Raw genomic sequence first — 26495 nt, 5'->3', positions numbered from 1 at the left:
AGTTCGGGGTAAAAATGTAAAATATTATAGTTTGATATTCGAATTATTCGAATTATTCGAGTTATTCGAATTCGAAAACTCAACTCGATTCGAACTTGAAATTCGAAAAAACTATTCGAGTTGATTCGAATAACTCGATTAACTCGAATAACTCGATTCGTTTAACTCGAAATTCGAATTTTTTTTCAATTTTTTCGAGTCGAATCGAGTTTTGCTCACCCCTATTCAGAAGCACCTAATGATATCCCTGTGATCAAAGAGTGTACCACTATTCCCAATTCCAATACCTTAAAAAATCACATATATTGATTTTCACATTGCAATTTCGAATTCATATTACAATTGAGTCAGTTACAGAAAATATTGAAAACAATAAAAAAAAACCAAAATTGCAATATATATTTTCATAAAACAATAATATATATGATTCATAAAACAAAATTGGCGTCTAAGAAACTGAGTTGAATCCGAATGCTCAGGCATAGAAACAGAACCATAAGCTTGGCCATGATGAAGATGATTTTCGTTTTCCCCTGTTTTCTCTTCAACCATCAATGTACCAATCTCAGCAGCCATAACCAACAGCCCAACAAACAAAAACTTATCCCAAGGATTTTTACTAAGGCAAGGAAATGTTAAGTTTTCAGTGGTGTTGGGAAGAACATGGATGAAACCAATGGACAATATCAAACCAGCAACAAAGGCTTTGATGATGGAAAAAAGGGTGTTTTGAGGAAAGCCTTGGGAGATCCATCAACGGGTTTGGTGTTCGGGGAAGCCACCAGCGGTGGTGGAATCGGTGGCTGCTAGATTTGTTGGGAAGAAGAAGAAGAAAAAAAAGAAGAAGAAGAAGAGAAAGGGGAAAAGGAGGAAAACGAAAGAAATAAAAAATACAATAAATATTTTAATATTAAAAACCAATTTTTTAAACACAAATAACAATAGTGAACGGTTAAATGATATTTTGTAATAACACGATAATGTTAGTGATATTTTGTAAATTTTTAAAATATAACGGCAAAATTTTAAAAAACTGATCAAAGTTTGTCACATTTAATATAGTTTACTTTATATATAAAATATAACAATTTATAAAATATCAATTAACTTAAAATTATAATTGCAAATAATGTTTAAGCAGCTACAATTTTCAAATGGGATGATTGGTCCTAATCATTTCATCCAAATTTACAAGCAATTATAGTTTTTGTTATATAAATTTTATATTCTAGTACTAAAAATACTTTATCTATGGATCTTAATTCAAAAAATCTAAAAGAAACTAAAATACCTTTTTTTTCTAAAAATATCATGTCTTTTTGAAATTATAAAAATATAAAATTATTAAAACGATTTGGATGTGAATAAAAAAGAATGTATAATATGCAATGTGGGTAAGTGTCATTAATTTTCTACTTGTTGAGTAATATTTTCTTGTATGTTATTGATAGAAGTGTTCGGGTATTTATATATGTTACAGATTCTATTACAGCTCATGATAGGGCCCCACTATTTTGTCTTGACTCTGTTGCCTCTAGTACTGGCATTCTCTGTCCCTAGTACTGGCATTCTCTATGAACACTAGGTTTGTTGGGCACGTGTCTACGAAGCACACAGTCCTTTCTGTTCCTAGGACTAAAACTCTGGGTAAGCTCCGTACCTATTGAACTCGTGTTTGGGTGGCCTGCAGAACACGCGACCCTTTCCTGCGAGCTCCCTAGGTCCTTGCGAGTTGGGTCATTGGCTTTGTCTTGCGAGCTAAGTTTGTGAGCTCACTCTACAAGCAGGGTCTGCAAGCTCTCCTTGCTATCCTCTCGTGGCTCACTTCACACTTAGTCTTCTGGTGGGACCTATCCAGGTCATGGGTCAAAGACCCGGATCTCTAGTAGGGCTCAGGTTGATGATTACTGATTATAACAGTCTACTCCCCCTTTTAATGGGCCCAAGGGGTGCTATAAAGTGGCGACCTTAGGTCCATCATGTCAAGTTTTTAATGCAGCTTGTTGGGTACGTTTGTGAGCTGTGATACATATCGATCGTTCTGATGGGTTTCGAGTGTGCATATCTGACTGTTGAAAGTTGAACCATTCCCATCTGCTTGCATTTGGGTCATTGATTTTTTTTGGTTATACGAATCGTCTAAGAGTGGGATGAGAAACCCTTCTTTAAAGGGGGAGCCTTCAGAACCCTAAATCTTTCACGCCTAGCCTTTCTAACAACCTGTAACAAAGGTAATTTTAGATATTCTTACTTTTTAAATTTTCGCTTTCTTCTTTTACTTGAGTTATGGTGAGGATGAGAGGAATCGACGATTAGATAGTCCCAGCCCATCCACTACGAGAATGACTGTCTCTGGTTCTGGTGACGAACAAACTTTATCCCTACACCACTAAGCAAGAGGAACTGCAAAAAGTTTTAGGTGTTTGGGGAATAAAACTTCTCAATTTTGTGTACAAGTTTTCCATTTTAGAAGGGTCAGACTGGCTGTGCGAAACCATCGAAAATAGTGTCCTTCTTCTGATTCACGCACTGGAAGTTGGGTTCCACTTGCCACTACACCATTTCTTCTGCAGTTTGTTTAAGGACTACAAGATTGCACTGGCCAACTCTCGAGCTTTTTTTGGTGGATTACCATGACGTACTTCATCGAATGCTCCTGGCGTGGTGAGGTTCCCTTGCTCACCGTTTTTCAACATTTATATTAGTTAAAGAGTCATAATATTGAGAACTCATCGCGGTTCAATTACTTCTCTCATCGAAAAAAGGTGAAGGCGGTTATTGTGAACCAATGTTCCAACCTTCGTCTAAACCGGAGGAAGTATGTCAGGGTTCGTAGCAGACTTGGCGAGACTTTGGGTTCCCAGTCAAGTGGTCTTCGTCGAGTCAGGATATGTGTTCGTTCCAGCGGACTCTCCCCACAGACGAATTTGTGGCCTAGCTTTAAAGGCTTTCCACTAGACGTCTATTGATTTTAGAAGACCTTATCACGGTAAGAAATTTTTTTTAGTACTACTTGAAAGGTTACAGCCTTAACGGGCGGAGGCCTGGTGATAACGGGGAGGTTGCTCGATCCCTTGGTGCATTGCTTGAGAGCTGTACGTGACCTCATGGCTCTTTTGACAAGTTAGGCCTAATATTGTAGGGTGCCACGGAGGAACCAATAAACTTTTTCTATCACTTCTGTGAGATGAAACTTCACTCATTTCTCTTGCCGAGTATTCACAAGGGGAAGGTGGTAGAGAGAATGTAAATCTGTTAACCGCTTCCACTAATCATAGGGTTGTTGGTGATGCAAGGATCAATCACAACTTTAGGGATAGTTTGAGTGAAACTGATAGTATCTCTTGCAAGATCAACGAGGCCATGGATATTGACTCTTTGATAAGTAGTTCTCACAAGAAGTGTAAGACTACTGTGGGGGTTGTGCGCATCAATTCTGTGAGTGAGGAAGAGGAAAGCAATGTGCAATTGGAGCGACGTAACAAAGGAAGGGCAGGCTCTGCTGGTCCTATTGCTGCAATGGTTGAAGCTTGAAATTCTCCAAGTTCTCTAGTGGTGAGCTTGCCACTTGTTCCCCTTGCCAGCTAGCTGATTGCCATTGATGAGAATACTCCCCCACCTACCCCTAATGTCTCTCTTTCTATGCCTATTATTAGAGAAGCTTCGATCAGAAGTAATAGAGGTTCATTTTCGTGGCACAGTAATTTGAAAGTGCATGAGTATCCTTATAATCCTAATGACGTGGCCTTGAGTGTCAAGCTTCAGTGCTAGAGGCTGCGAGGCTAAGCAGCTCACGAATACCCCCAACATCGAGTTTATCCTTATCTCTGCGATTCCTATTTTTACTTAGATATAAAAAGGCTCATCAAAGCAAGCTTGCAGAGACTAAGGAAGAGTTGGCAAGAGTTTATGAGTTATATCATAAGATGGAGGAAAATGAGGTTATTAATAAATAAAACAGGGATCTTATAGGGCACCTGGCTGTTGCTGAGATTAAGATAGAGGGGCTAGCCTGCGAGGTGGCCGCTAAGAGGTAGAGTAATGAGGCTGTGCAGGCTGAGGTAAAAAGGATCATTGTAAAGCACAGCCACTCTCGAGAAAACCATTAGAGAGTACTAGGACCAAGTGGAGGTCACTGTATAGTAGTCTAAGGCCCTAGAAAAGTTCAAAGAGAAAATAGTTGAAATTGTCTTAAATTCTATTTCAAATCTGAAAATGAACATATTGATGCACGCTCAAGTTACTATTGGCCCTTTCAATGCTCTTGATGGGGTAAACATGAATGGGTTGTGTTTCGACGTGTTTTTTTCTTCTGGTGATACGTGAGACTCATTTGTGTCTACCTGGAAGAATTCTCCATACTTTTACTTAGAGGAGAGGACCCAACTAGGAATGAGGACATGACTCTCTTTGTTGCGAACGACGACGTTGCCCCTTCTGATAATACAAACCAAGGCACTGATGGAGTAGATGGGAATAATATATCTTAGTCAACTTGTATTTATTGTTGTTTGGTTTTTCATGAAATGAAAATGTGTATTTAAAGAAATCTACTTTTGATAGTCGTTGCCATTATGTCTTTTACGAGATCATCATATTTATCGCATAGCTATATAGTTATTATAAAGGCTTTAAGTAAAAACCTTTGAAAATTACCAGCTACGAGCTATTTTGAGACTTAGTAAGGTTGTTAGCTAGAAATGTTATCCAAAAGCAATTTTATTATTGAGAAAATTTTGAAAGATAACATAGCTGGGGATGTGAATCCGTGAGCTGTTTTATACTTAAGAAAATTTTGAAAGGTAACATAGCTAGGAGTTTTCAACTCTCGTAAATTATGTTGGAGGCTGTGATCTTTATCCTGCGAGCCTTAGTATGGCAGTTGGGAGTTTTGCTCTCGCTAACTGTGTTGGAAGAAACGGTTTATATCCTACGAGCCTTAATATGACAGTTGGGAGCTTTACTCTCACTAACTATATTGGAGGCTACGATTTTTATCCTGCGAGCCTTAGTATGACTGCTGAGAGCTTTGCTTTCGCTAACTATGTTGGAGGTTGTGGTTTTTATCCTGCGAGTTTTAATATGACAGTTGGGAGCTTTGCTCTCACTAGCTATATTAGAGACTGCAGTTTTTATCCTACGAGCTTTAATATGACAAACTGGGAACTTTACTCTTGCTAACTATATTAGAGGCTGTGATTTTTATCTTACGAGCCTTAATATAACAGCTGGGAGCTTTGCTCTCACTAACTGTGTTGAAGACTATAACTCTTCACCTACAAGCCTTAATATGACAGCTGGGAGCTTTACTCTCACTAACTGTGTTGAAGGCTATGGCTCTTCACCTACGAGCCTTAATAAGATAGTTGGGAGCTTTGCTCTCGCTAACTGTGTTGGAGGCTGTGATTTTTATCCCGAGAGCCTTAATATGACATAAATGTTGTTAGGGAAAGATTCTTCATTCACAGGGTAAGGATTTAAACATGATACTTTTTAATATGTCGGACATTCCAAGTTCACGGTATAGCTATGCCCTCTATTCTCGCTAGGTTATTACTCAGTAACCTATTTTTTTCTATAACTTTGTATGGCCACTCCCAATTTAGAGTCATTTTTCCTTGTTGTGAGATGGGTAGACTAACTTTGGTATTTCTTAAGACAAGATTGCCAAGTTGGAACTATTTTTTTACCTTAGAATTGTAGTAGTGAGCTACTTGTTGGGCACGCGTTGCGTTTCTAATTTCAGTTGTTTCTCTAAGTTTGTCAATCAAGTCAAGATTGAGTCTGATGGCCTCCTGATTAGCTTCATCGTTGAAGTGTTGTGTTTTGTGTGACCTCAAACCGATTTGTACAGGGATTACACATTTTGCACCATAGACAAGAGAAAAAGATATTTCTCCTATTGCGGTATAGGGCGTAGTTCACAAGGCCTATAAGATTCCAGATAGTTCTTCTAACCAAGTGTCATTAGTCTTGCCAACTTTTTTCTTGAGGGTTGTTAGAATTTTCTTATTCATTGTTTTCACTTGCCTATTAGTTTGTGACATTTTCGTTGAGCTTTAAGCTAGAGCTATCTAGAGGTTAGTACAAAATTTTTTGAACTTTTCTTGGAACTGCGTACCATTGTCTATAATAATCATGTGAGGTATCCCAAACCTATAGACAATCGATTTCTACAGGAAAGACTCTATCTGTTTCTCTGTTATAGTTGTCAATGCTTCAGCTTCAATCCATTTGGTGAAGTAGTCCACAACCACTACTATAAACTTTTTTTATGTCATGGCTATAGGAAACATGATAAGGATATCAACCCCCCAAGTTACGAATGGCCAAGAACCTGACATGACTTGAAGAGGCTCTGCTAGTTATCGTTGGACTTTGGCATTTCTTTGGTAGGAATCGCACATGCGAACCAGTTAGTGCGTGTTTTTCTGGACTGTAGGCCAATAATACCCTTGTTTAAAGATTTTTTAGGTGAGTAGCCTACCCTTTAGGTGATCACCGCAAATCCCCTAGTGGATTTCTCACATTACATATTCAGCCTCAAGTGGTGATAAGCACTGCAGTAGTGGATGTGAAAATCTCTTTCTATATAGTACACCCTCCAAAAGGGTGTACCTATCAAATGTAGGATAAAATATGTTGTCTTAATTCATCGTATAGTCAGATGGGTTCGTGACATTTAAATATCTGAATCATATATTGGGAATTTGGAAAATATTTTTAATTTGTAATGATGACATACTTAACTACTTTACGTTATAGTTTTATGAGCTCCTTCTTGTCTCGATTGTCTGGTTCACCTTGAAGGGTGCGATTTATTAGTGTCATCTAGGTCTCTGCCTGATCCACACATAACACTTATAGTATGTCATAGCTCGGGGTCTCTCTCTGCTCGAGTAGGATTTTCCCTCTTTGTTCGATGACAACAGAGGATGATAATTTGGACAAAGCATTGGCACATGCGTTGTCACTTCTCGGGAGCTATTTAATTTGAGCTTTATTAAACCCTGCAAGCAACTATCCTGCCATTGCATGATATTTTTTCAGCACCGCTTCTTTCACATCGTATTCGTCATTCATTTGTTTTACTACCAACTGTGAGTCTGTGTGGACAATTAGGTCCTTTAATCTTAGCTACCGTGTTAATTGCAGTCTCGATACCAAGGCTTCATATTTAGTGATGTTATTAGATGTTTGGAACCCAAATGACAATCCGTACTGCCATTCGCTGCCACTAGGGTCAGTTATGAGTATACCTACTCCTGATCTTGTTTTGGCTGCGGAACTATCAGCATAAATTATCCAATTTTTTGAATTATCAGTTTGCATGTACACTTTCAAGAGGTGGGTTAACTACTAAACGTCGCACAACAAGCGAAAAAAATAATTTTAGTCTAAATACATAATACATGGTGGTTCATCATAAAGTATAACTTGTGGAATTGTTAGCATGTTATGCCTCCTCATAAGATATAACTAATCAAACTATTAACTTCCATTAATGTTCATACAACATACAATTTTTGTAGGATAATTACTATTCAACATTTCAAGTTGTAACCCACATTACCTGCTACGTCCTCAGTTCTTTCAAAGGAACACTCTACTATAAAGTTGGCTAGAACCTATCCTTTTATTGTTGTACATTGGGTGAAGTCTATTCCAAATTTAACAAGTTTAATACTCCACTTCATGACCCTTTCTGAAGTGTTTGCCTTGGACAACACTTTTCTTTATGGGCTAATTGGTAACCACAACGACTGGATGAGCTTAGAGGTACGGGCGTAATTTGTGAGCTATAACTATCAGAGCATAGATACATTTTTCAATTTTTGAGTACCTCATTTTTTCATTTTGGAGTATCTTGCTGGTGTAGTATAGTGGGAATTAGTGGACACCCTCTGACTTAACTAACATTGTAGCGACTGTCTCTTCTAAGGTAGTCAAATATAGGTAAAGGGTTTCTCCTACCCGGGGTGATTTCAAAAGTATAGGGGAGGTAAAGTACAATTTTAATTTCTTGAAGGTTACCTGACATTCTTCAGTCCATGAGAAAGAGATCATCAAAGCTTTGAAGAAAGGGATGCACTTGGCTTCCATGCTTCTGCCATTCTAGAAATGAATCTATTGAGCGCCACCACTATGCCTGTGAGGCGTTGTATGTCTTTTATGGTTCACGGAAAAGACATTTCCATGATGGCTTAGATCTTTTCTAGGTTCACCTCTATCACTCCTTTTGAGATCATGAAGCTTAAAAACCTACCAGCTCATACTCCAAATGCGCACTTATTAGGGTTTAACTTCATGTTGTGTGCTCTTAGGACTATGAATGTCTTTGATAGACTTCATACATATTTCTCCATCAACTCACTCTTTATTAACATGTCATTCATGTAGACCTCAAGCCCGCAACCTATCTGGTTTTTGAATATCCTATTTACGAGTCTCTAGTAGGTTGCTCCCGCATTCTTGAGGCAAAATGGCATGACCTGATAGCAAAAAAGTCCTTCCTCGATGATGAAAGTTGTCTTTTCTTGGTCACCCTGATCCAACAGAATTTGGTTGTATCCCCAGAAAGTGTATATGAAACTTATAAACTTGTGGCCTACAAAAACATACACTAATCAGTCAATTTATGGTATGGGAAAACTGTCCTTGGGGCATGTTTTGTTAAAGTTGGTGAAGTCAATACACATTCTCCATTTGTCGTTTGCCTTCTTCACCATTACTACATTCGAAATCCAATCTGGGTATTCCATCTCTCTGATGAATCCTATTAATAGTAACTTAGCTACTTCCTACCTCATTGCCTCCACCACTTGTGGCATGAACTTCCTTCTCTTATGCTTTACCAGCTTTGCCTCCGAGAGTACGTTTAACTTGTGCACAATTACTTAGGGGTCCACACCTAGCATGTCTGCTGCAGACCAAGAAAAACATCTGAGTTCTTCCTCAAACATTAGATCAACATATCTTTTTCTTCTTCTTTGAGAGTTGATAAAACTTTGACGGTTCTTTCCTTGTTATCACAAAATAACTGCAAAGTCTCAATATTTTCCACAGGTCAGGCTTTTTGCTCCTATGCTCATCTCTCATGTCCAAACTGTCTAAATCAAGAGTTTGGCTCACCAATTTAGCCCACTGCAAACTTTGTCCTTTAGCAATAGGCTCTCTCACTTGCTTGACAAACAACATATGACACTATGTCGCAGTTCGTTGATCAGATCGTAGGAATCCAACTCCAATATTTGTCGAAAACTTAATTTTCATATAGAACGTTGCAATCACCATCTTTGCCATTTTATTACCGGTCTTCTGAAGATGGCGTTGTATGCCATTGGGTGATTTACAACGTGAAACTAAACATATTTTGTGGTTGTCTGCTCTCCATTTTTTAAGGTGATTGGCAATGAGATTGATCATTTCACCTCAACGGGATGGTTTGCAAAACCATACAATGGACTAGCCTTGAACCGCACCTATTCCTTTAGTCCCATCTTTTGATACGCATCCTAAGATAGCACTTCCACCATGCTTCCACTATTTACGAGTATTCTTTTGCACTCGAAACCCACGACTGTCGTTGAAACCACTGTCAGATCGTTTCCTTCCTCATTTCGGACCAGTTCCTCGTCATTATTGCCAAACTCAACTTTTATTTTTCTATTTTTGTGACCTCTTAAGAGCATTGATGGATATCACACTTCTCATGCGCGCCATCCTCTTCACATTGGAGTATGGCCAATTTCGTTTGTGCTTTAGGTGCCTCTAACCTTTTGTTTACTCATGGGATCGTTGCACGAGCTTTAACCTTGTTGAGGGCCACTCTGATTTACAAATTCTGTGAGCTAGCCATCTATAAAGTGAAATAATTTTCGATTTTATGTCACATGTCGTTGTGGTAAGCACATCGATCTCTCGAGTTCATCCTTCTCCCGATGCTCCTCAGTGGAGATGGCTTGTGTAAAATGCCAAGGTTTCTGACTTGGTTGAGGATGTAGATACGTGTGGCGTTTAAATGGGTGTAAGTTACGAACCTTCTTTGAGGAACATATCTTCTAGCGTGGTTTTGCTGAGGTCTCTAGAGAGCTCTGAACGTATCACTTTGGGGCTGGTTCCTCTGTGGCATGTCACTTCTTACTCGCAATGATTGGTTAAAGGGCCTTGCCTACTATAATGACCATTCTTGTTTTTGGACTGTCTGTCTTCCCTCTAAAAGGTGGCGCGCGATGCTCGTTTGATCTCCTTTACTTTTGCGAACTTCTGAGTTCATTCATAGAGGTCAGCCAAACTTTGCGATATGTTATTTGTGAAGGAGTATTGTACATGGTCGTTCTGTACCCCCATGATAAAGGCGTATATGGCCCACTGGTCCTCTAAGTTATTCGTGTTTAGGGTCACCGCATGAAACCTCTTTACATAATCTTGAAGGGACTCGCATTCTCTTTGTTTCACAAACATGAGTCTATAGGCTTATTCATAATTTTTCTGTAGGCCCTAAATCTAACCAAGAACATCTATCCCAGCTGCGAGAAGTTTTGAACCGAACCTTGCGGAAGAGACAAGTACCAACCTTTGGCGCTCCCCTTAATTACTATGGAAAAAACTTTACATTTTGTCGCATCTGATGCTCCCAGTACGTTCATGTAGTCATTGTATTGCATCAAATGAACTCACGAGTCCCTTATTCCTTCAAACATGTCTTTCGGGACCTTGAAGTCACTTGGTAGGTCAGTGGGTTATTAGAACAGAACAGTTAATCCATGTCTTGCGATTCAGGGTGTAATGCTCGTACATCTCTTCGCAACTTGTCTATCTCGTTCTACCATTCTTTAGCCTGGGTGCCTGGGGCCTCGTTCTACGTGTTTATATTATCCTAGAAACCAGAGTTATCAGAATGTACCTTTCTTTATAGCTCATTGTTCTACTTCAACAGCTCATGCTGAACATCTTACTGTTGTTCGAATTGTGCCTCTTGAACAACCATCTACTCTCTCATAAGTCTCATTTACTCCTGAAGGGCCAAGAACTGCTACGGGGGTACCTCTTGGTTGAGAGGGAGTGACAACCCTTGACTGGTAGAAATATTCAAGTCTAAAGGACTAAAAGCTCTTCGATAAATTGTGTTGTCGAGGTTTTCTGGTCTATCGGTGAAACATCTGGTGAATAAGTCTGTTTCGTTGTGCCGGTCGCCAGAACCTAACGCTCCGACCTATCCTGGTGAAGAGTTGAGAGGGAAATTTTCACTCTGGTGAGCCATTTGCTTCGAAAATTGAAGAAAACTTAATCAAACTTCAAAAAATTTGATGATTAGAAGTTCGTCTACGCTCACTGCACCAATTGTTGAGTAATATTTTCTCGTATGTTATTGGTAGGAGTGTTCGGGTATTTATACATGTTGTTACAGATGTTATTATAGCTTATGATAGGACCTCACTATTTTGTCTTGACTCTGCTATCTCTAGTATTGTCATTTTCTGTCTCTAATACTAACATTCTCTGCGAACTCCAAGTTTGCTGAGCACGTGTCTATGGGACAAACGATCCTTTCTGTTCTTGGGACTGACATTCTAGGCGGGCTTCGTACCCGCTAAACATATGTTTAGGTGGCCTACGGAGCACGTGGCCCCTACTTGCAAGCTCCTTAGGTCCTTACGAGTTGGGTCTGTGGTCTTGTGTTACGAGCTGAGTCATTGGCTTTGCCTTGTGTGCTGAGTTTGTGAACTTGCTCTACAAGTAAGGCTCGGGAGCTCGCCTTGCTATCCTCTCGTAGCTCGCTTCGCACTTAATATTCAGGTGGAACCTATCTAGATCATGGATCGAAGACTCGAATCCCTAATAGGGCTTACTAATATATAACACTACTTTTGTTACCATATCATTAATTTATTATGTCCATCGCATTAGTTATCACATCACGAGCTTCAATGGAAAAGATGATGTGAGCTTGAATGAAAAAGATAATTTCAAGGATTTACAATACGGAATTTTTTTATCATTCAAGGAAAAAATTTGAAATTTTCAGAGTTGCGTAGAGAAGGAGGGCGGAGGACATTGGGATTGTGGCGGTGACTCCTAACAAAAGTAAATAGTCAACATCACGTTTCTGTAGGAATCTTTCTTACCACTTTCCAACAACACTTGTCTTGCCGTTTACCGTTTGCACTCCAACTTGCTTTGGAAGTTGCTTCAGACCCACCACACTTCACGCTTTTTATTTATTACTTATATATGTGGTTGAAATTACAAGACAAACATTTCTATTTTATCATATATTTTAAACATGACTTCTTCCAACCTGCCCTTCAACTTTCAAGCTAAGGAATTCTGAACCTTTGCCACGTGTTTTACTATTCTTTTTTATTGCTTTAATATTTATTTATTTATTTCATAAATAATTTTAAAAAATTGTTTTGTATATTTTTCCTATATATATCAACGATTCAACCTTTAGGATTAAAATTTATAAAACTTCAAACCAAATTTATTAAGCTATTACTAAATAAATATAATTAGATTTTTATAATTATTTGGATTGGAAGTAGCAAAATCTAAAGAAGCTGACAAGTTTATTCTCTAATGACAAATGAAGGTGCCAATAGTCAAAAAAAAAAAAATCTCTGCCTTTGGCCGTTTTATCAAACATAGCCAGAATCCCTTGGAAAATGGGTCCTTTTTATTTTTTCTGAATTAAAAAAAAAAACTTAAAGCAATTTGCGTTTGAAATATAAAGGAGGAAAAAAAAAAAAAAACGCACAGACACACACACACAAAGAAAGCTTTTTGTGGCGTTCACGTTAAGCTGAAATTCACGTTGTAAAAAAAAAGAAAAAAAAAAGAGCAACACTAAAATATAAAACAGAAAACGTTGGTCTGTTTTCTTTTCTTACGTATTCTCCCTGCAACACACACATATTCCATTTTCTCACAAAAACATTATCTTTTTCAATTTTCCTGGAAAAGTTCCACACCTCATTTCCCCTACATAAATAATCCCTTGCCTTCTAATTTCCTTCTTTATTTTTGGTTTTGCATCAAGGTCTTATCTTTCTAGCTGAAACTGAGCCTGCCTATTATTCTGTTTCTCTCTCAACTGGGATTTCTTAATACTTCGTTAAGGGCTGACAGCTTCTAGTTTTGAGGTGGTAAAGATAATATATATTTTTTCTATTCCCATTTTGGTATCTGGGTTTTAATTCTTTTTAGGTGTCTAAGAGCTTTTGTTTTGGTGTGCTTGTCATATCTGCTGTATTTGAACTGGTTTTTGAATCTTTATTCATATTAAAAGTTGTAAAAAGTTTTTAAGTGTTTTAAGGTCTTTTTGGTGGTGGGAGGTTGCTTGTGGTTTTAGCTACTGGGGTTGAGCTTTTTTAAACTTGTGTAAGAAGTTAGTTCAGGACCAGGGTAGGGATTTGTTTTCTTGGTCAGGGTTTCTGGATTGAGTCACGTAATATAGTTGGGGTTGGATTTGCAATGGGGAAGCATAGTGGAAAGCACAAGAAGCAAATAGGGGATAATAATGTGAAGCAAAAGAAAGTTGGAGACAATAGTTCGAAATCATATGATTCAGACACGGCAGTTTTCATTGCCATGTCTCAAGAACTGAAAGAAGAGGGGAACAAACTGTTTCAGAAAAGGGACCATGAAGGAGCAATGTTGACATATGAGAAGGCTCTCAAATTGCTTCCAAAGAATCACATAGATGTATGCCATCTTAGGACTAATATTGCTGCATGTTATATGCAGATGGGATTAAGTGAGTACCCCAAGGCTATCCATGAGTGTGATTTGGCATTAGAGGTTACTCCCAAGTATAGCAAGGCACTTGTAAAGAGAGCCAGGTGTTACGAATCTTTGAATAGGCTGGAATTAGCTCTCAGAGATGTTAATACAGTTCTTAACATGGAGCCTAATAATGTCATGGCATTAGAGATTTCAGAAAGGGTAAGAAGCTCACTTGAGAAAGAAGGTTTACCTGTTGAATTGCCTCTAGAGTCCGTTGAACCTCCAAGTACTTCGAAAACTCCGAAAGTTGTCAAAGAGAAAACCAAGAAGAAGATCAGCAAAGCTAAAGAATCTGTTGAACGTCCAAAGGGTTCATTAATTTCGGAAGTTGTCCAAGAGAAAACAGAGAAGAAGAACAAGAAAAAGATCAGTAAAGCTGAAGAATCTGTTGAACCTCCAAGGGATTCACAAATTCCGGAAGTTGTCGAAGAGAAAACCGAGAAGAAGAACAAGAAGAAGATCAGTAAAGCTAAAGATAACAAGGCTGCGGATCGAATTGAGGAGAAGGAGGTTGATGGAAATGTAGAGGAAAAGAAGGCTGAGGATAAACTGGTTATAGAGGAGAAAATTAGCAGTAAAGCGGAAGAACCAAAGAAGACTGTCAAGTTGATTTTGGGTGAAGATATAAGATGCGCTCAGTTACCACTTAATTGCAGCCTTCTGGAACTAAGGGAAGTAATTCATGATCGATTTCCTAGTTTGAGAGCAGTTCTTGTCAAATACAGAGATGAAGAAGGTGATTTAGTCACAATCACCAGTGATGAAGAGTTGAAATTGGCTGAAATATCAGCAGAATCCCAGGGTTCTGTGAGGCTGTATGTTGTAGAAGTCAATCCTGAGCAGGATCCACTCTTCGAGAGATTTAAGCATGAGGAAGTTCACATTCTTGACATCAAACAAGGTAAGGCAACTGAAAATGGCCATGCCAGAAAAGTTGTGGAAACCAGAAAAGAATCGTGTTGCATTGATGACTGGATAATTGAGTTTGCTCAACTATTCAAGAACTATGTTGGGTTTGATTTAGACGCATACTTGAATCTCCATGAGCTTGGTATGAAGCAATATTCTGAGGCCATGGAGGACATAGTTACAAGTGAAGAGGCACAGGATCTTTTCGACATGGCAGCTGAGAAATTCCAAGAGATGACAGCATTAGCATTGTTCAACTGGGGAAATGTTCACATGTCCAGGGCAAGGAAGAGGGTATACTTCCCTGAAGATGGTTCGAGAGAATCTGTACTTAAGCCGATCAAAACAACCTATGATTATGCACAATTAGAATATAGCAAAGCTGGTAAGAGATATGAGGAAGCACTGAGAATCAAGCCAGATTTCTATGAAGCTCATCTAGCTCTAGCACAACAACAGTTTGAGCAGGCAAAACTTTCTTGGTATTATGCAATTGGCAACAATGTTGATATGGAAACATGGCCTTCTGAGAAGGTCTTGCACCTTTATAACAATGCCGAGGAAAATATGGAGAAGGGTATGCAGATGTGGGAAGAGTTAGAACAGCAGCGCCTGCTTGAGCTTTCTGATTTGAAGGATGAACAAAAGCAGTTGAAGAAAATGGGATTGGATGGTTTACTGAAAGATATAACAGCAGATGAAGCAGCAGAGCAGGCAATCAACATGAGTGCTCTGATAAACATTTTATGGGGCACCATACTTTACGAACGTTCGAACATGGAATTTAAACTAGGGCTACCTGTCTGGCATGAATGTTTGGAGGTTGCTGTTGAGAAGTTTGAGCATGCTGGAGCTTCTCCCACTGATGTAGCTGTTATGGTAAAGAACCACTGTTCAAATAACATTGCTTTGGAAGGTAACCTATGGTTAGAAATTCATAACTTTGTGTCATCAACTGGACATCTGCTTACCCCTTAAAAAGCACTAACTTACCTTTCTATCACTTGCAGGTTTAGGGTTTAAGATTGACGAGATAATACAGGCATGGAATGAGATGTATGAAGCTAAAAAGTGGCAGAGCAAGATTCCATTATGGCGACTAGAACCATTACTTAGACGGCGAGTTTCCAAAATTTATCATGCACTGGAGCATGCATAAGTTCCGTACTGTTTTGATTGGGATTTACAGGAGAACGTTTGGTCAAAAGACCATTGTTAAATGCTTCATATTATCTGAAGTGATATGAAGTACTGCATTAAAGTTAGGTAAGCTGATTCTTTCTTTAGTACAAAAAGCAATTGACCATGTCACGAAATCTTTTGCAATTCATATTATGCACTTCAAAATTTCACTTTAGATATGTTCGCTAAACTGGTTTGTGACATCCAATTTCTATGTTTTCAGAAAATTGTATGCAAATTATTTAAACCATTCATTGCCATGAATAACATAGGAGCATCCCTTGTGCAGGTTTTCTTGCCATTATCTTTTACATCAAGTATCAGTCTTGATATTTCAGATTCAATGGAGAGACTATTGGATTGCTGAGAGTTGTGTGATGTGATTTTGAAGAAATAGGTTCAATTTACATCAATACATGTGTTGGGGAGGAGTTGAAGCATGAGAGCAGGGATCCGATGTTTTTTTTATGCTTTCTGCTTTGGTCTTCATCAGCTTCTCCCCTCAAAACAAGTAGGAAAAAAACATGCCGAGTTCATTAGTTAGAATAGTTACCTGATTGATTTGTTATTACTAGCTGCATGTGTCTTATTCTGGTTTCAAGCATAGGCAGTGTTCATTAAGGAGGACGAGTTTTGTGTTCGGTTGATGATGATCCTAGATTTGGTGCTTGTATTACTATAAGGGATTTAAGGATTGTGAATTTTTATTTATTTATTTTTGAAATAGCAAGGATTGTGAACTTATTTTCAGCTTTTGCTTCTACTCTTCTGATATTCAAACATGCAGTTCTATTTGGACCTGGGTGAACTCTTATTCTACTTGAAATCTGGTTTTTGTTTCACTATTATGAATCAAAACCATAATTTACTCACATTTACCCCTAATTAAATTTACAAAGTTCAGCTTTTAAACAACTTGAAGTAAGACTCCTGAACAGCTCTATTACCCGAATAGATGGAATCTCATACAGCTCTATTACCCGAATAGATGGAATCTCATACTTACCCCTCCCCTCATTATTTGCCTTCCGTTTCAAATCTTCAGAAAGAAACTCGAAAAGCAGCGTGTACCATAAACAAGAAATTTCTATTTACTGATCTTTTTAATTTTGTTTTTCAAACCAAGAAAAGAGGTAATGCCAAATTCAGCAACCACACATTTACAATCACTTCAGTCCATAAAATTATCACAATTGTCCTTCATCCCATTAGAAAGCAGCTTTTCACGTTTCAATATACACTTATTTAGCTGTTGAGAAAGCTATCCCCAGCTGATAGCAGCTATTTACAATTACAGCATATGTTGCAGTTGTCCCCAAGCATTTATTCTGGTCGAAAACTAACCAGGTTGGGGAGGGCAGTCGACTGAAGCTTCTTAATTTCAGCTGCAGTTACCTTGCAGGACTCCAAAGACAGTGACCGTAAATTCTTCAGAGGCTTTAGATACGGCAAACCATCATTAGTTATGTTGGAATTTGAAACATTCAACGACACCAATGCATTCAGTCCTGCATTTGCAACACAAAATGCAAAATCCATTACAAGGGTGCAGTGTTCATAAAAACACGATAACTGACTGCAAGATTTTCATATTCAGGAGCAACTATTAGCAGTGTACCCAAATAAGCTATCAATTCACCAATTGTCTCCATCATATACATTTATACTTTAGACACACTTCCTGGCCAACTAGTCATAAGTTACTAGACAGCAGCAAAAATGCTGCGAATTACTGATTCCGTTGCAGAATGCCAAGTGGGAGTGTGGGACTAATGCTAGATGAGATAATCTGACACTAGAGATAAACTACCATCTTATATACATCTCTGTATCAGTTTCTGTACAAGCACAGTAATGTTTGTTCTAACAATTAGGGGAAAGAAGACAAAACACTAAACACTACCACAAGCCTAGAGGAGGAAAAAATAAGGCAAAACATACCTGAAATCAACTCCAAGGATTTGTTTGTCAGGTTGCAGTTTTGTGAAAGGTTCAGTAGCGTTAAGGAGGGGAGATCTTTGATATTTTTCACACCAGCATCAGTCAAACCCCCTCCACATATTTCAAGGGACTGGAGGTTCTTAAAGCCTGTCTCGCATGAAAAAAGGTGGTGTAAGAATATTGAACACGCAAAACTGGATCACATAAAACTAAACTGTTGAGAAAAGTTTACAATTAAATTGAGATTTCATTTAACTCGGTTTAGGGTTTATTTACAGCAATCATAAGAACACTGTCATTGGATACACCTCAGTTTATCTACTAAAGGACCTTATATTTCTCAAAGTTACCCCTGAACTTTCTCAAGTATGTCCAATTTTTATATCCAATCTGCAAGAGGCCATGAGAATAGAAAACAAACCACCAAACATAAAAACAAGTTTCCTAAATAAGCAAAAACGAGAACATCAAGGAAACCACAATCATCACACAACTTGCAATTATTAATTATTTAAGGCATGGCAAAAATGTTTACATACATCGCAAATAATTTGTTCCAGTGTCTGAAATCCTAGCCCCAAAAAGATCTAGATGCACCAGTCCAGTCAAACCTGCACCAACAAAACAATAATTATAATAACAAATTGACGACTTATATGCATCCTTAAAACATTACATAATGGGAAGAGAGAGAAGTATTTAAAGAGAGAGATCAACAATTTGGAGCCACTTTGACTTGACTTTAGGAATATGAATATGTCAGCACAGGCATCTTGGTGCAGCAAACTGATATGACATTCTTAATAACAGAAGGATACACCAGGCCTAAATGGTCAATAAACTATTAAACTGGCTTCAATATAATAGCACAATTATACACCAAGAGCCACAGACAAAAATAGTGTAAGAAAATTTCCACCATAACACTGAAAAGAATAACTTTAGTCCACGGAAAGTTTAAAGTTACTGTCTATTCAATTCCAAGTAATGTTGTAATGAATTATCAGAGTAGCCAAATCTGTTCAAAAACCTTTTGAAGTGTTATTATTTATTTACTTTCGAAGATTTATTAATCTGAGGTGATATTTCTCACATATAAGGATCCCGTTCATAGCAGAAAAGTTTGACTCCAAACCTAGCTATCTTGTCATAGTCTAAGAAAAGAAAAGAGTGCAGACATCGTACATTTCATAGCAGTCACCCCTAGTAAAACATAAAAATCAAGGGAAAAAGTAACTCCAAATCCCTTCACAACAGAAGGACCAGCAAAAGACCTCTGCTTCAACCGAAGATGCAAGATCTAATTTCAGAAAGCCTTAAATAGTTGCACATGAGAATGCGACCAAACTTAAGAGACAAAGTTAGAATAATAATCTAAGACATAAGTGAAAATACTAACTTGTCAAAGCCGACAGCCCAGCATCTGTAATTTGGCGAGCATCCAGATTGAGTGACTTAAGAGCAGTCAATCCAGACAACTTTTTTAGACCACTATCAGTCACTAAAGTGAATGACAGATTCAAGGTCTCCAGATGAGTCAATCCTAATAAAGCAGAACCAAGTCAGCATCACGTATTTAACATTCTAATGCCATGAATATTTCAGAAAATAGTGAAACCAAAGACATCTAGCTTTATAAATAAGACCATGCAGAACTGGGTAAGGATCAAAATAGGTTATTTAAAACATCACAACCATAATGTTAAAGCTTTTCGTTAGATCACTGACAAAGCCAACACCATAGAAAATATCATTGTCCTGAAATCTGCAATAAATTCTATTCATTGATATAAATTCAGCCTCGTCAGTGTCAATGTGCAAGGCATAAATGCACTTATGAATGGACCAAAATGGAAATATTAAACATCTCTCACATCTTCAAATTATCACCATATAATGAAGGAATACACATAAAGGGAATCCACGTAAATTAGCCACTTCAATTGTATAAAAGAACATATTAACTCAATAGAAAGGACAGGACAATTAAGAAGGCCAGCTTAATGGAATCTACAAACAATGTTATTTATGAGAACAAACCTCACAAGAAGATATGTTTCAATAAATGTATCACTGAAACTCAATCATGTTTATAGCTAATAGCAAGATTTTAGACCCAGTAGTGTCACACAGGTGTAAGATTATAAGAGAGAGATTATTAACCAGACAGGTGTCGCAGTCCACTGCTTCCGACTTCAGTATCGGACAACTCTAGACTTTTGAGGAGTGAAAGGCCTGAAGATGAACTCAGTCATGAAAATTTTCAAAGCAAAGGGAGACCCTCCCAACATAACAGTTCAACTAGCAGGAAAATGAAGCATGTCATATAAACCTGTTAAATTAGCAAGGCCTTCATCCCCAATTTTACATGAATCTAAATTCAGGCTCTCCAAATTTGTTAATCCTGGAAAGAAATGATATACCAAATTAAACAAACTTAACACCATTTCAAATACAAAGGTCGCCAAAATCAAATGTAAAATGAGCCAAAAGAGCAATAATGAAGTGAAATGCAAACTAGGAAGAGTACATAGGGTAGGCATAGCAGTTATATGGTTTGCAATGGAAATTGTTCACTTTTGGACCACAGGTTATGTTATTTCAATCATTGTAATTGTCAAAATAGAAAGCATAAGATAGCAGTTCGTGAATACCATCATTATAGTTCAATCAAAATTTTTGCCTGAGTAAGTCTAGTGCCAAATCAAAAGCCACAGCTTTAACAATATGACGGTTTCAATTCCCATATTTTATGGCAAGTCGCATGCAATTCACTAACCTAGAAAAATCATTAACTTGAAAAACCTCTAATTATTGTTCAAGGAAAAGAAGAATACAAATGGTCCACTCCCAGCAAGAGTTAAATGAGGGAGGGAGAGAGAACCTTTTAGGTGCACTAAGCATGCATCTGTTATATTGTTAAATGCCAGGTTCAATACCTTCAAACTCTCAAGTCCTGCAAATTAGTAGTAAATAATGTTAACATTCCAACTATACTCAGCAACGAAGTAGTTCTATGTGTTGATTCAAGAATCAAAATATTGAAAGAAATCAAATACAACTCACCAGAAAACTTGTCACATCCATCATCAGTTAGGCCACATCTTCCTAGATTTAAGAATGCCAAAGCAACAAGAGCTGCACGTAGAATAAATACTTTTTATAATTAACTGAACATGTTATATGTTCTCTGGTATCAAGTTGAATAACATATTACAATCCCAGTCCCCGCTTCATAGGGAAGAAAAAACTTGAGAGATGGTCGCATAAAACATGAAAATTATTATAGTTCCAGGAAATTCAGTAATCACTCAAACTCCATGAACTTGTTAATGACTCATTGTTTGTTGCACTATGATGAAGTTTGATCTTCTATGCATGATAATCGTAGAGACTCTATTCTTATCCACCTATCTCCCAACTATAAGACAGAACATCAACTAACCGATTTCCCACATGAACCACATATCACTAAATCTGTAGCCACAACCTTGTTCAATGTATAGCAGCTAGTAACTGTACTATTATAGTATCAATGGAAGCTCTGTGACGAGAAAATGTACCTGAGATGGAATCCAAACATCCAGCAGTAACATTACATCCTTCTAGATTCAACATAACAAGTTTGTGCAAACCTGCCATGGACAGGTAAGATGTATTAATCATGTAACAGATGTATTAGGAAATGGTCCAAGAACAATTAAGATAAAACAAAGAGGAGTCCTATCCTTCTACATAGCACAAACAACAATTTGTTCTGTTAGTCCAACACTATGCAAAAGAGCAGGTAGTTAAATACCTCTCAAATAAGACAGCCCAAAATCTGTAATGTTACTATTTGATATTTGCAACTCCTTCAAATTATTAAGCCCTGAAAAAAAAGGGAAATGTAAAGCCATACCCCCCCAAAAAATTCTCAAATCTACTGCCCTTATGTGAGTTGGTGCGTTGTCAATTATACATGCTAAATCTCACTTGACTGTAAACAAAATTAAGAAATAATAATAGAAAATACAGTGGCAAAACCATCAGAATGCAATGATGAGCTTACATGTCAGCTTGAGTTATTATTGTCGTGAGAAAAAGTACCACCCTCTATTAGCTAAAAATAATGTCCAAATTACCTGAAATAGCCTTCAAGTCCAAGTCTGTGATACATTTACAGCATCTGATATTAAGAGATTCAAGTTTGGACAAACCTGAAAAAAGTAAAAAAAATGACAGCTTCAGAGGGAAGAATTTCTGGAAGAGACGTTGCACTAACCAGCTAACATAGGAACTCCAACTAAAAATTGTGTAATTCATAAAACTGGTTGACTCTCCATTCTAGAATGCATAAAGGTCATATTTAAATGCAATATGAGTTTGAATCCTGGTTTAGCTTATCTGCCAGCCCACACTCTTTCATCCCAATATATGATATATATTGTATTTCCATTTTCTCATGTTGTTCTCAGAATTGCATAATTAGAATATACTAAATTGTTTATGCAATTGCATGAAAGAAAATAAAATAAAAATATCAAATACAAAATACATGAAATAGAGTTCAGAAGAGGTTAATTGTTACAAACTGCACACTTTTGGAGGCGCAAACAATTCAGTAGAACACAAGCATTCTAAGGTCTCACAAGGATTCATTCAAAACAAACCTTTAATATGTACAAATCCACCATGAATCCCTGTGCACCTCTCCAGGTCCAACTTTTCCAAGTTTATTAAGCTGGAAAAGGCACACATTCCTTCAGCTGTAATTGCAGCACTCTTTTTAAAACTCAAGGATGTCAAGTTCGTTAGACCTAAAAGTTCAAGGAACATAATGCCCGTGATCAGCACAAAAACAATGTCAAACAGCATGCCAATCCAAAGAACTATTGCATAGATATCCTAACCACAGAACGACACTATTATGCAAAATTTGATTGTACTATTAATAAAATAGATTATATGGGAATAACATTTCTCTAACCACGATCACTTAAGAGTTTTATGGGATTTCTTTAATTTTTACAACACATTTAATAGATACTTCATACTTAACGGTTTCCAAACATGTTATATTGGAAGCATGCCATCTTTATTTTAGGTTTTTTTTGTTCCCCTATGGAATATGATTTTAAATAAGAAACAGCACAAAATAGCAAAAAAAAACCTTGAAATAGAATCTGCCCCAACTTTTCAGTATTATTGGTCCACTACAGAAAATAAATAAAAGGAAAAACATATTTTATCTTTACTTACAGAAGACTTGTAATTCTATACAAGTATCTTGTCAAGCTAGAATCTAGAAAAATGCCAGAAACTGGCCTATGGTAACATCTATATCAAGAAAGAAATAGAACATTACCACTAATATGCTTCAGTCCAATTTCTGAAATATTTTCACAGTGGTTAAAAGTTAAGGCTTGGAGACTCGAGCACTCTTTTAGGAGACCCAAGCCAATATCTGTCACATCAGAACCAGAAAGATCGACAGAAAGTAAAGATGTCCCTTGTGTAGAGATGACATCCATCCAACTATCCTGCACTCCGGGATATTCACCCAACCAAACATCCTGTCAACACGATGAAAATCAGGTAAATTTCATTCTCTGTGAAGACATAAAAAAATAAAGGTGCTCCATTTTTAACCATTTAGGGAAAACTCACCTCTAGAGCACAATCACGAAACTTTTGAAGAAAAACATCAGTAAGAAGATGAGATAAAACCAACTTGTTGAAAATTTGTTGACTTATATCCTTTGGCAGCATTGTGAATGAACTATACTGGTTGATGTCCTGTGACAGGAAAAGAATATAATTTCAAGAAAAAAGGAAAAAAAAGTCCCCTTAAGGACATGCCAAATACCAATGTGATAAGATATACTTCGCATATTTTATCGATGCATAATTCCATGAGAGACGGGCAAATGGCCAATCCAGGCTGGTGAACCACCATGGGCCGAGAAAAGGAGGTTAGAAGCCACTTTGAACTACCACTTTTTCCGTACCTTCCAGACACTCCTCTTCTCATTCCATCTTCAACGACCTGTTGGTCTCTTTTCCTTGAACACACTCCCCCCATTAGACTAATAGCCTAATAAATTATCAATAAATATCATGAAGCAAGAAGAAAAACCAATTTACTCCCCATTTTAGAACCATCAAACATGGTCTGAACTCTGAAGTCTAAAAGCTGCTTCACCTTACAACACAACTGAACAGAAGCAACAGCATCAGAGAGTCAGCTCTTTAAAGTGTACTATGAATGCAAAATCAAAAGACCAACAAAACCATCATCTCGCATAAGTGACATAGGACTTATGTATAAATCAAAGCTAGCAGTATTCATCCCGAGCATTGTGAATGCAAAATTCTCGTTGGTAAACAGAAACGGTCATAGATTCATAAAAAAAGAAAAAATAAATCAAAATCAGAGCCACCGAAAGCAACAGTTACAAAGAAGCTCCTGAAATCAAACTTTGAATAGTTTAAGGGATATCTCGTCGTGAGCATTGATTAACAATAAATACAGTAATTAAAGGGGAAAAAACAAGCTTAAGAAACAGAACGTTTAAGTGTTTAAATAACAAATTAAGCTGCATCTAATTCTTAACTTGCATCCCGAAAAAGCCAACATACATAAATTACAAACCCCGAGAATAAGTATTCAAAACCCCATTTAAAGGACAACGCATAACCTCCCTCGTTAAACCATAAAATAAAATTAATAAATGCAACTAAACATTTAAAAAAATAAAAAGATCATATGAAACGATGATCAGGAAGTGTTTTTACTTTTTACACCACATTCACCTGTCTACTCTATCATCAACAAAAGTTTTTCTTCTTACAAAAAAAAAGAAGAGAAAAGATTATCAATGTAACACGTCAAAAGAAAAAAAAAACTTCCTCATAAAAATTCACAATTTAAGGAGCGAAGAGCTAAGGATAGTTGATTTCTGGTGCTTTGGCAAAATAAAATAAAAGAACTTTAACTTTTCTTTTCCTCTTGAGGAATCAAAAAAAGAAAGGACGGAAAAAAGATCCTAAGAAATAAAGACCACAGTATCGAATAACGATCATATTCACAAAAAAAAAAAGAGAGAGAGAAAAAGGAGACCTTAGAAAGAGAGATATAATCATCAGATCATAATCAGAGCGGAAAAAGGCAAAACACTTGCAGAGAAATAGAAATGGAAGAAGAAGAAGAAGGAGGAGGAGGAGAAGGAAGTGAAACTGAAAGAGCAAGAAAGCAGGGGAAACAAGTAGAAGAAGTGAGGGGGAGTGTGGAGACTTTGAAGCCGCCTGATGAGTGCCACGTGGAGAAACTTTGATGGAAAAGGACAGGTGGTGGTGTATGAGATAAGAGCGATAGGGAAATGTGGGTCCCACATAGTCCCTGTTCTTTCTGCTGGACCGTTTCGGCTCGCGGGCGGGCGAGAAGGGAAAAAAAAAAAAAAAAAAAAAAAGTTTATCCAATTTTATTTTCATATTCTCCTTCTACAAGCTACTTAGTCAATACCCATCATTCACGTAGCCGCCATGCTTGTCTTCTTCTTTTATTTTTATTTTTATTTTATTTTGCTTGTTGAATTTAGATGGATAATAATAATAATTTATTTAAAATCTTTACCTTATTATTTTGCGTTTTATTTGATCACGCTCGTAACATCGTTTACATAATTGTTTTCTTAGTACTCCTAAATAGTGATATTTTTATTTGCTTTGTGACTTTTAAATGTCTTTTGAAAATTTTAAATTAATGTTTATGGAATTGAAAATAATTTTCAGTATGATTCAATTGGTTTAGATGATTAAAATAAATAAATTATTAAAAATTATAAAAATTGATTTAGTTGTCAATTATTTAGTTAGCGAGACAATTTATTTTTCTCATCAATTCAATATCTCAATTGATTCTCGATCCCATAGATCAATCCGATTCAAACAGCATTTATCAAAATACACTTTTAAACTATTTATACTGGCTCACGTATTAGGTTATATCCGATACTAAAAGATTATCCCCCTTCAAAAAAATTTCACAAGGCCTAGAACATTTAATTAATCTAGTTATTAATAACAAAGATTCAACAAGCTAGCTAGAAAGGATCATGAGCAATCAAGGTTGCAAGACTAGCAAGCTCATCATTAAACACATTAAGAAGATCAACACACTAACGTGACTATACCGATAATCAACAACCATGCAACGAGTAACCCAAAATTTTGGTATAAATTACCTAAGTTACAACTATCATTCTATTTATTTATATTATATTTCTTGGAATTATTGGTAAAAAGTCCTTAATGAAAAATAAAAAAATTATGAAGCCCTCAACAAAATTTATCACCCAATTGAGCCTTTAAAGGATGAAAAACTAATCAATCAAACTCCTCTGTTAATATTTACCATGTTTGACCATTAAGATTCGCTGATGTGTCTGATAGACCAATCGAAAGACACGTAGCAGTCACGTGTTGCCATCCAAATGAATCTGGACAATCATTTGTCCAAGTTCATCCTAGATTTTTTAAATATTTATTTTTTAAAAAATATTTGTTGATGTGACAAAATGTCATGTCAGCATGATGTACATGTGGCTACTATGTGTCACATTTTGATTGGTTTGTCAACCACGCCAGCGAGATTTAACGGTCAAACCTAGTTAACATTAACGGAAGGGCTTGAT

General features: G+C 37.0%; 2 protein-coding genes across 2 annotated transcripts; one reads left to right on the top strand and one right to left on the bottom strand.

The window, feature by feature from the left end:
* The first annotated feature begins 12883 nt into the window (after positions 1-12883).
* LOC105791050 (protein PHOX1) lies at positions 12884-16629 on the top strand. The gene is made up of 3 exons (XM_012618927.2): positions 12884-15613; positions 15708-15963; positions 16169-16629. The coding sequence occupies exons 1-2, from the start codon at positions 13477-13479 to the stop codon at positions 15854-15856; spliced, it is 2286 nt and encodes a 761-aa protein (XP_012474381.1). The 5' UTR covers positions 12884-13476; the 3' UTR covers positions 15857-15963; positions 16169-16629.
* Positions 16630-16947: 318 nt separating this feature from the next.
* LOC105791052 (uncharacterized) lies at positions 16948-25083 on the bottom strand. The gene is made up of 16 exons (XM_012618928.2): positions 24923-25083; positions 23687-24016; positions 23470-23598; positions 23168-23375; positions 22473-22619; positions 21945-22019; positions 21620-21691; positions 21384-21455; positions 20887-20958; positions 20705-20776; positions 20153-20224; positions 19984-20055; positions 19220-19363; positions 18360-18431; positions 17821-17967; positions 16948-17387 (listed from the first exon to the last, which is right to left on the bottom strand). The coding sequence occupies exons 2-16, from the start codon at positions 23882-23884 to the stop codon at positions 17203-17205; spliced, it is 1737 nt and encodes a 578-aa protein (XP_012474382.1). The 5' UTR covers positions 23885-24016; positions 24923-25083; the 3' UTR covers positions 16948-17202.
* Between the last annotated feature and the right edge of the window lie 1412 nt (positions 25084-26495).

The sequence above is a fragment of the Gossypium raimondii genome, chromosome 8 (assembly GCF_025698545.1).
Source record: "Gossypium raimondii isolate GPD5lz chromosome 8, ASM2569854v1, whole genome shotgun sequence".
Classification (NCBI taxonomy): domain Eukaryota; kingdom Viridiplantae; phylum Streptophyta; class Magnoliopsida; order Malvales; family Malvaceae; genus Gossypium; species Gossypium raimondii.
The sequence above is the reverse complement of the archived record's forward strand: the minus strand, read 5'-3'. Positions and strand labels throughout refer to the sequence as shown.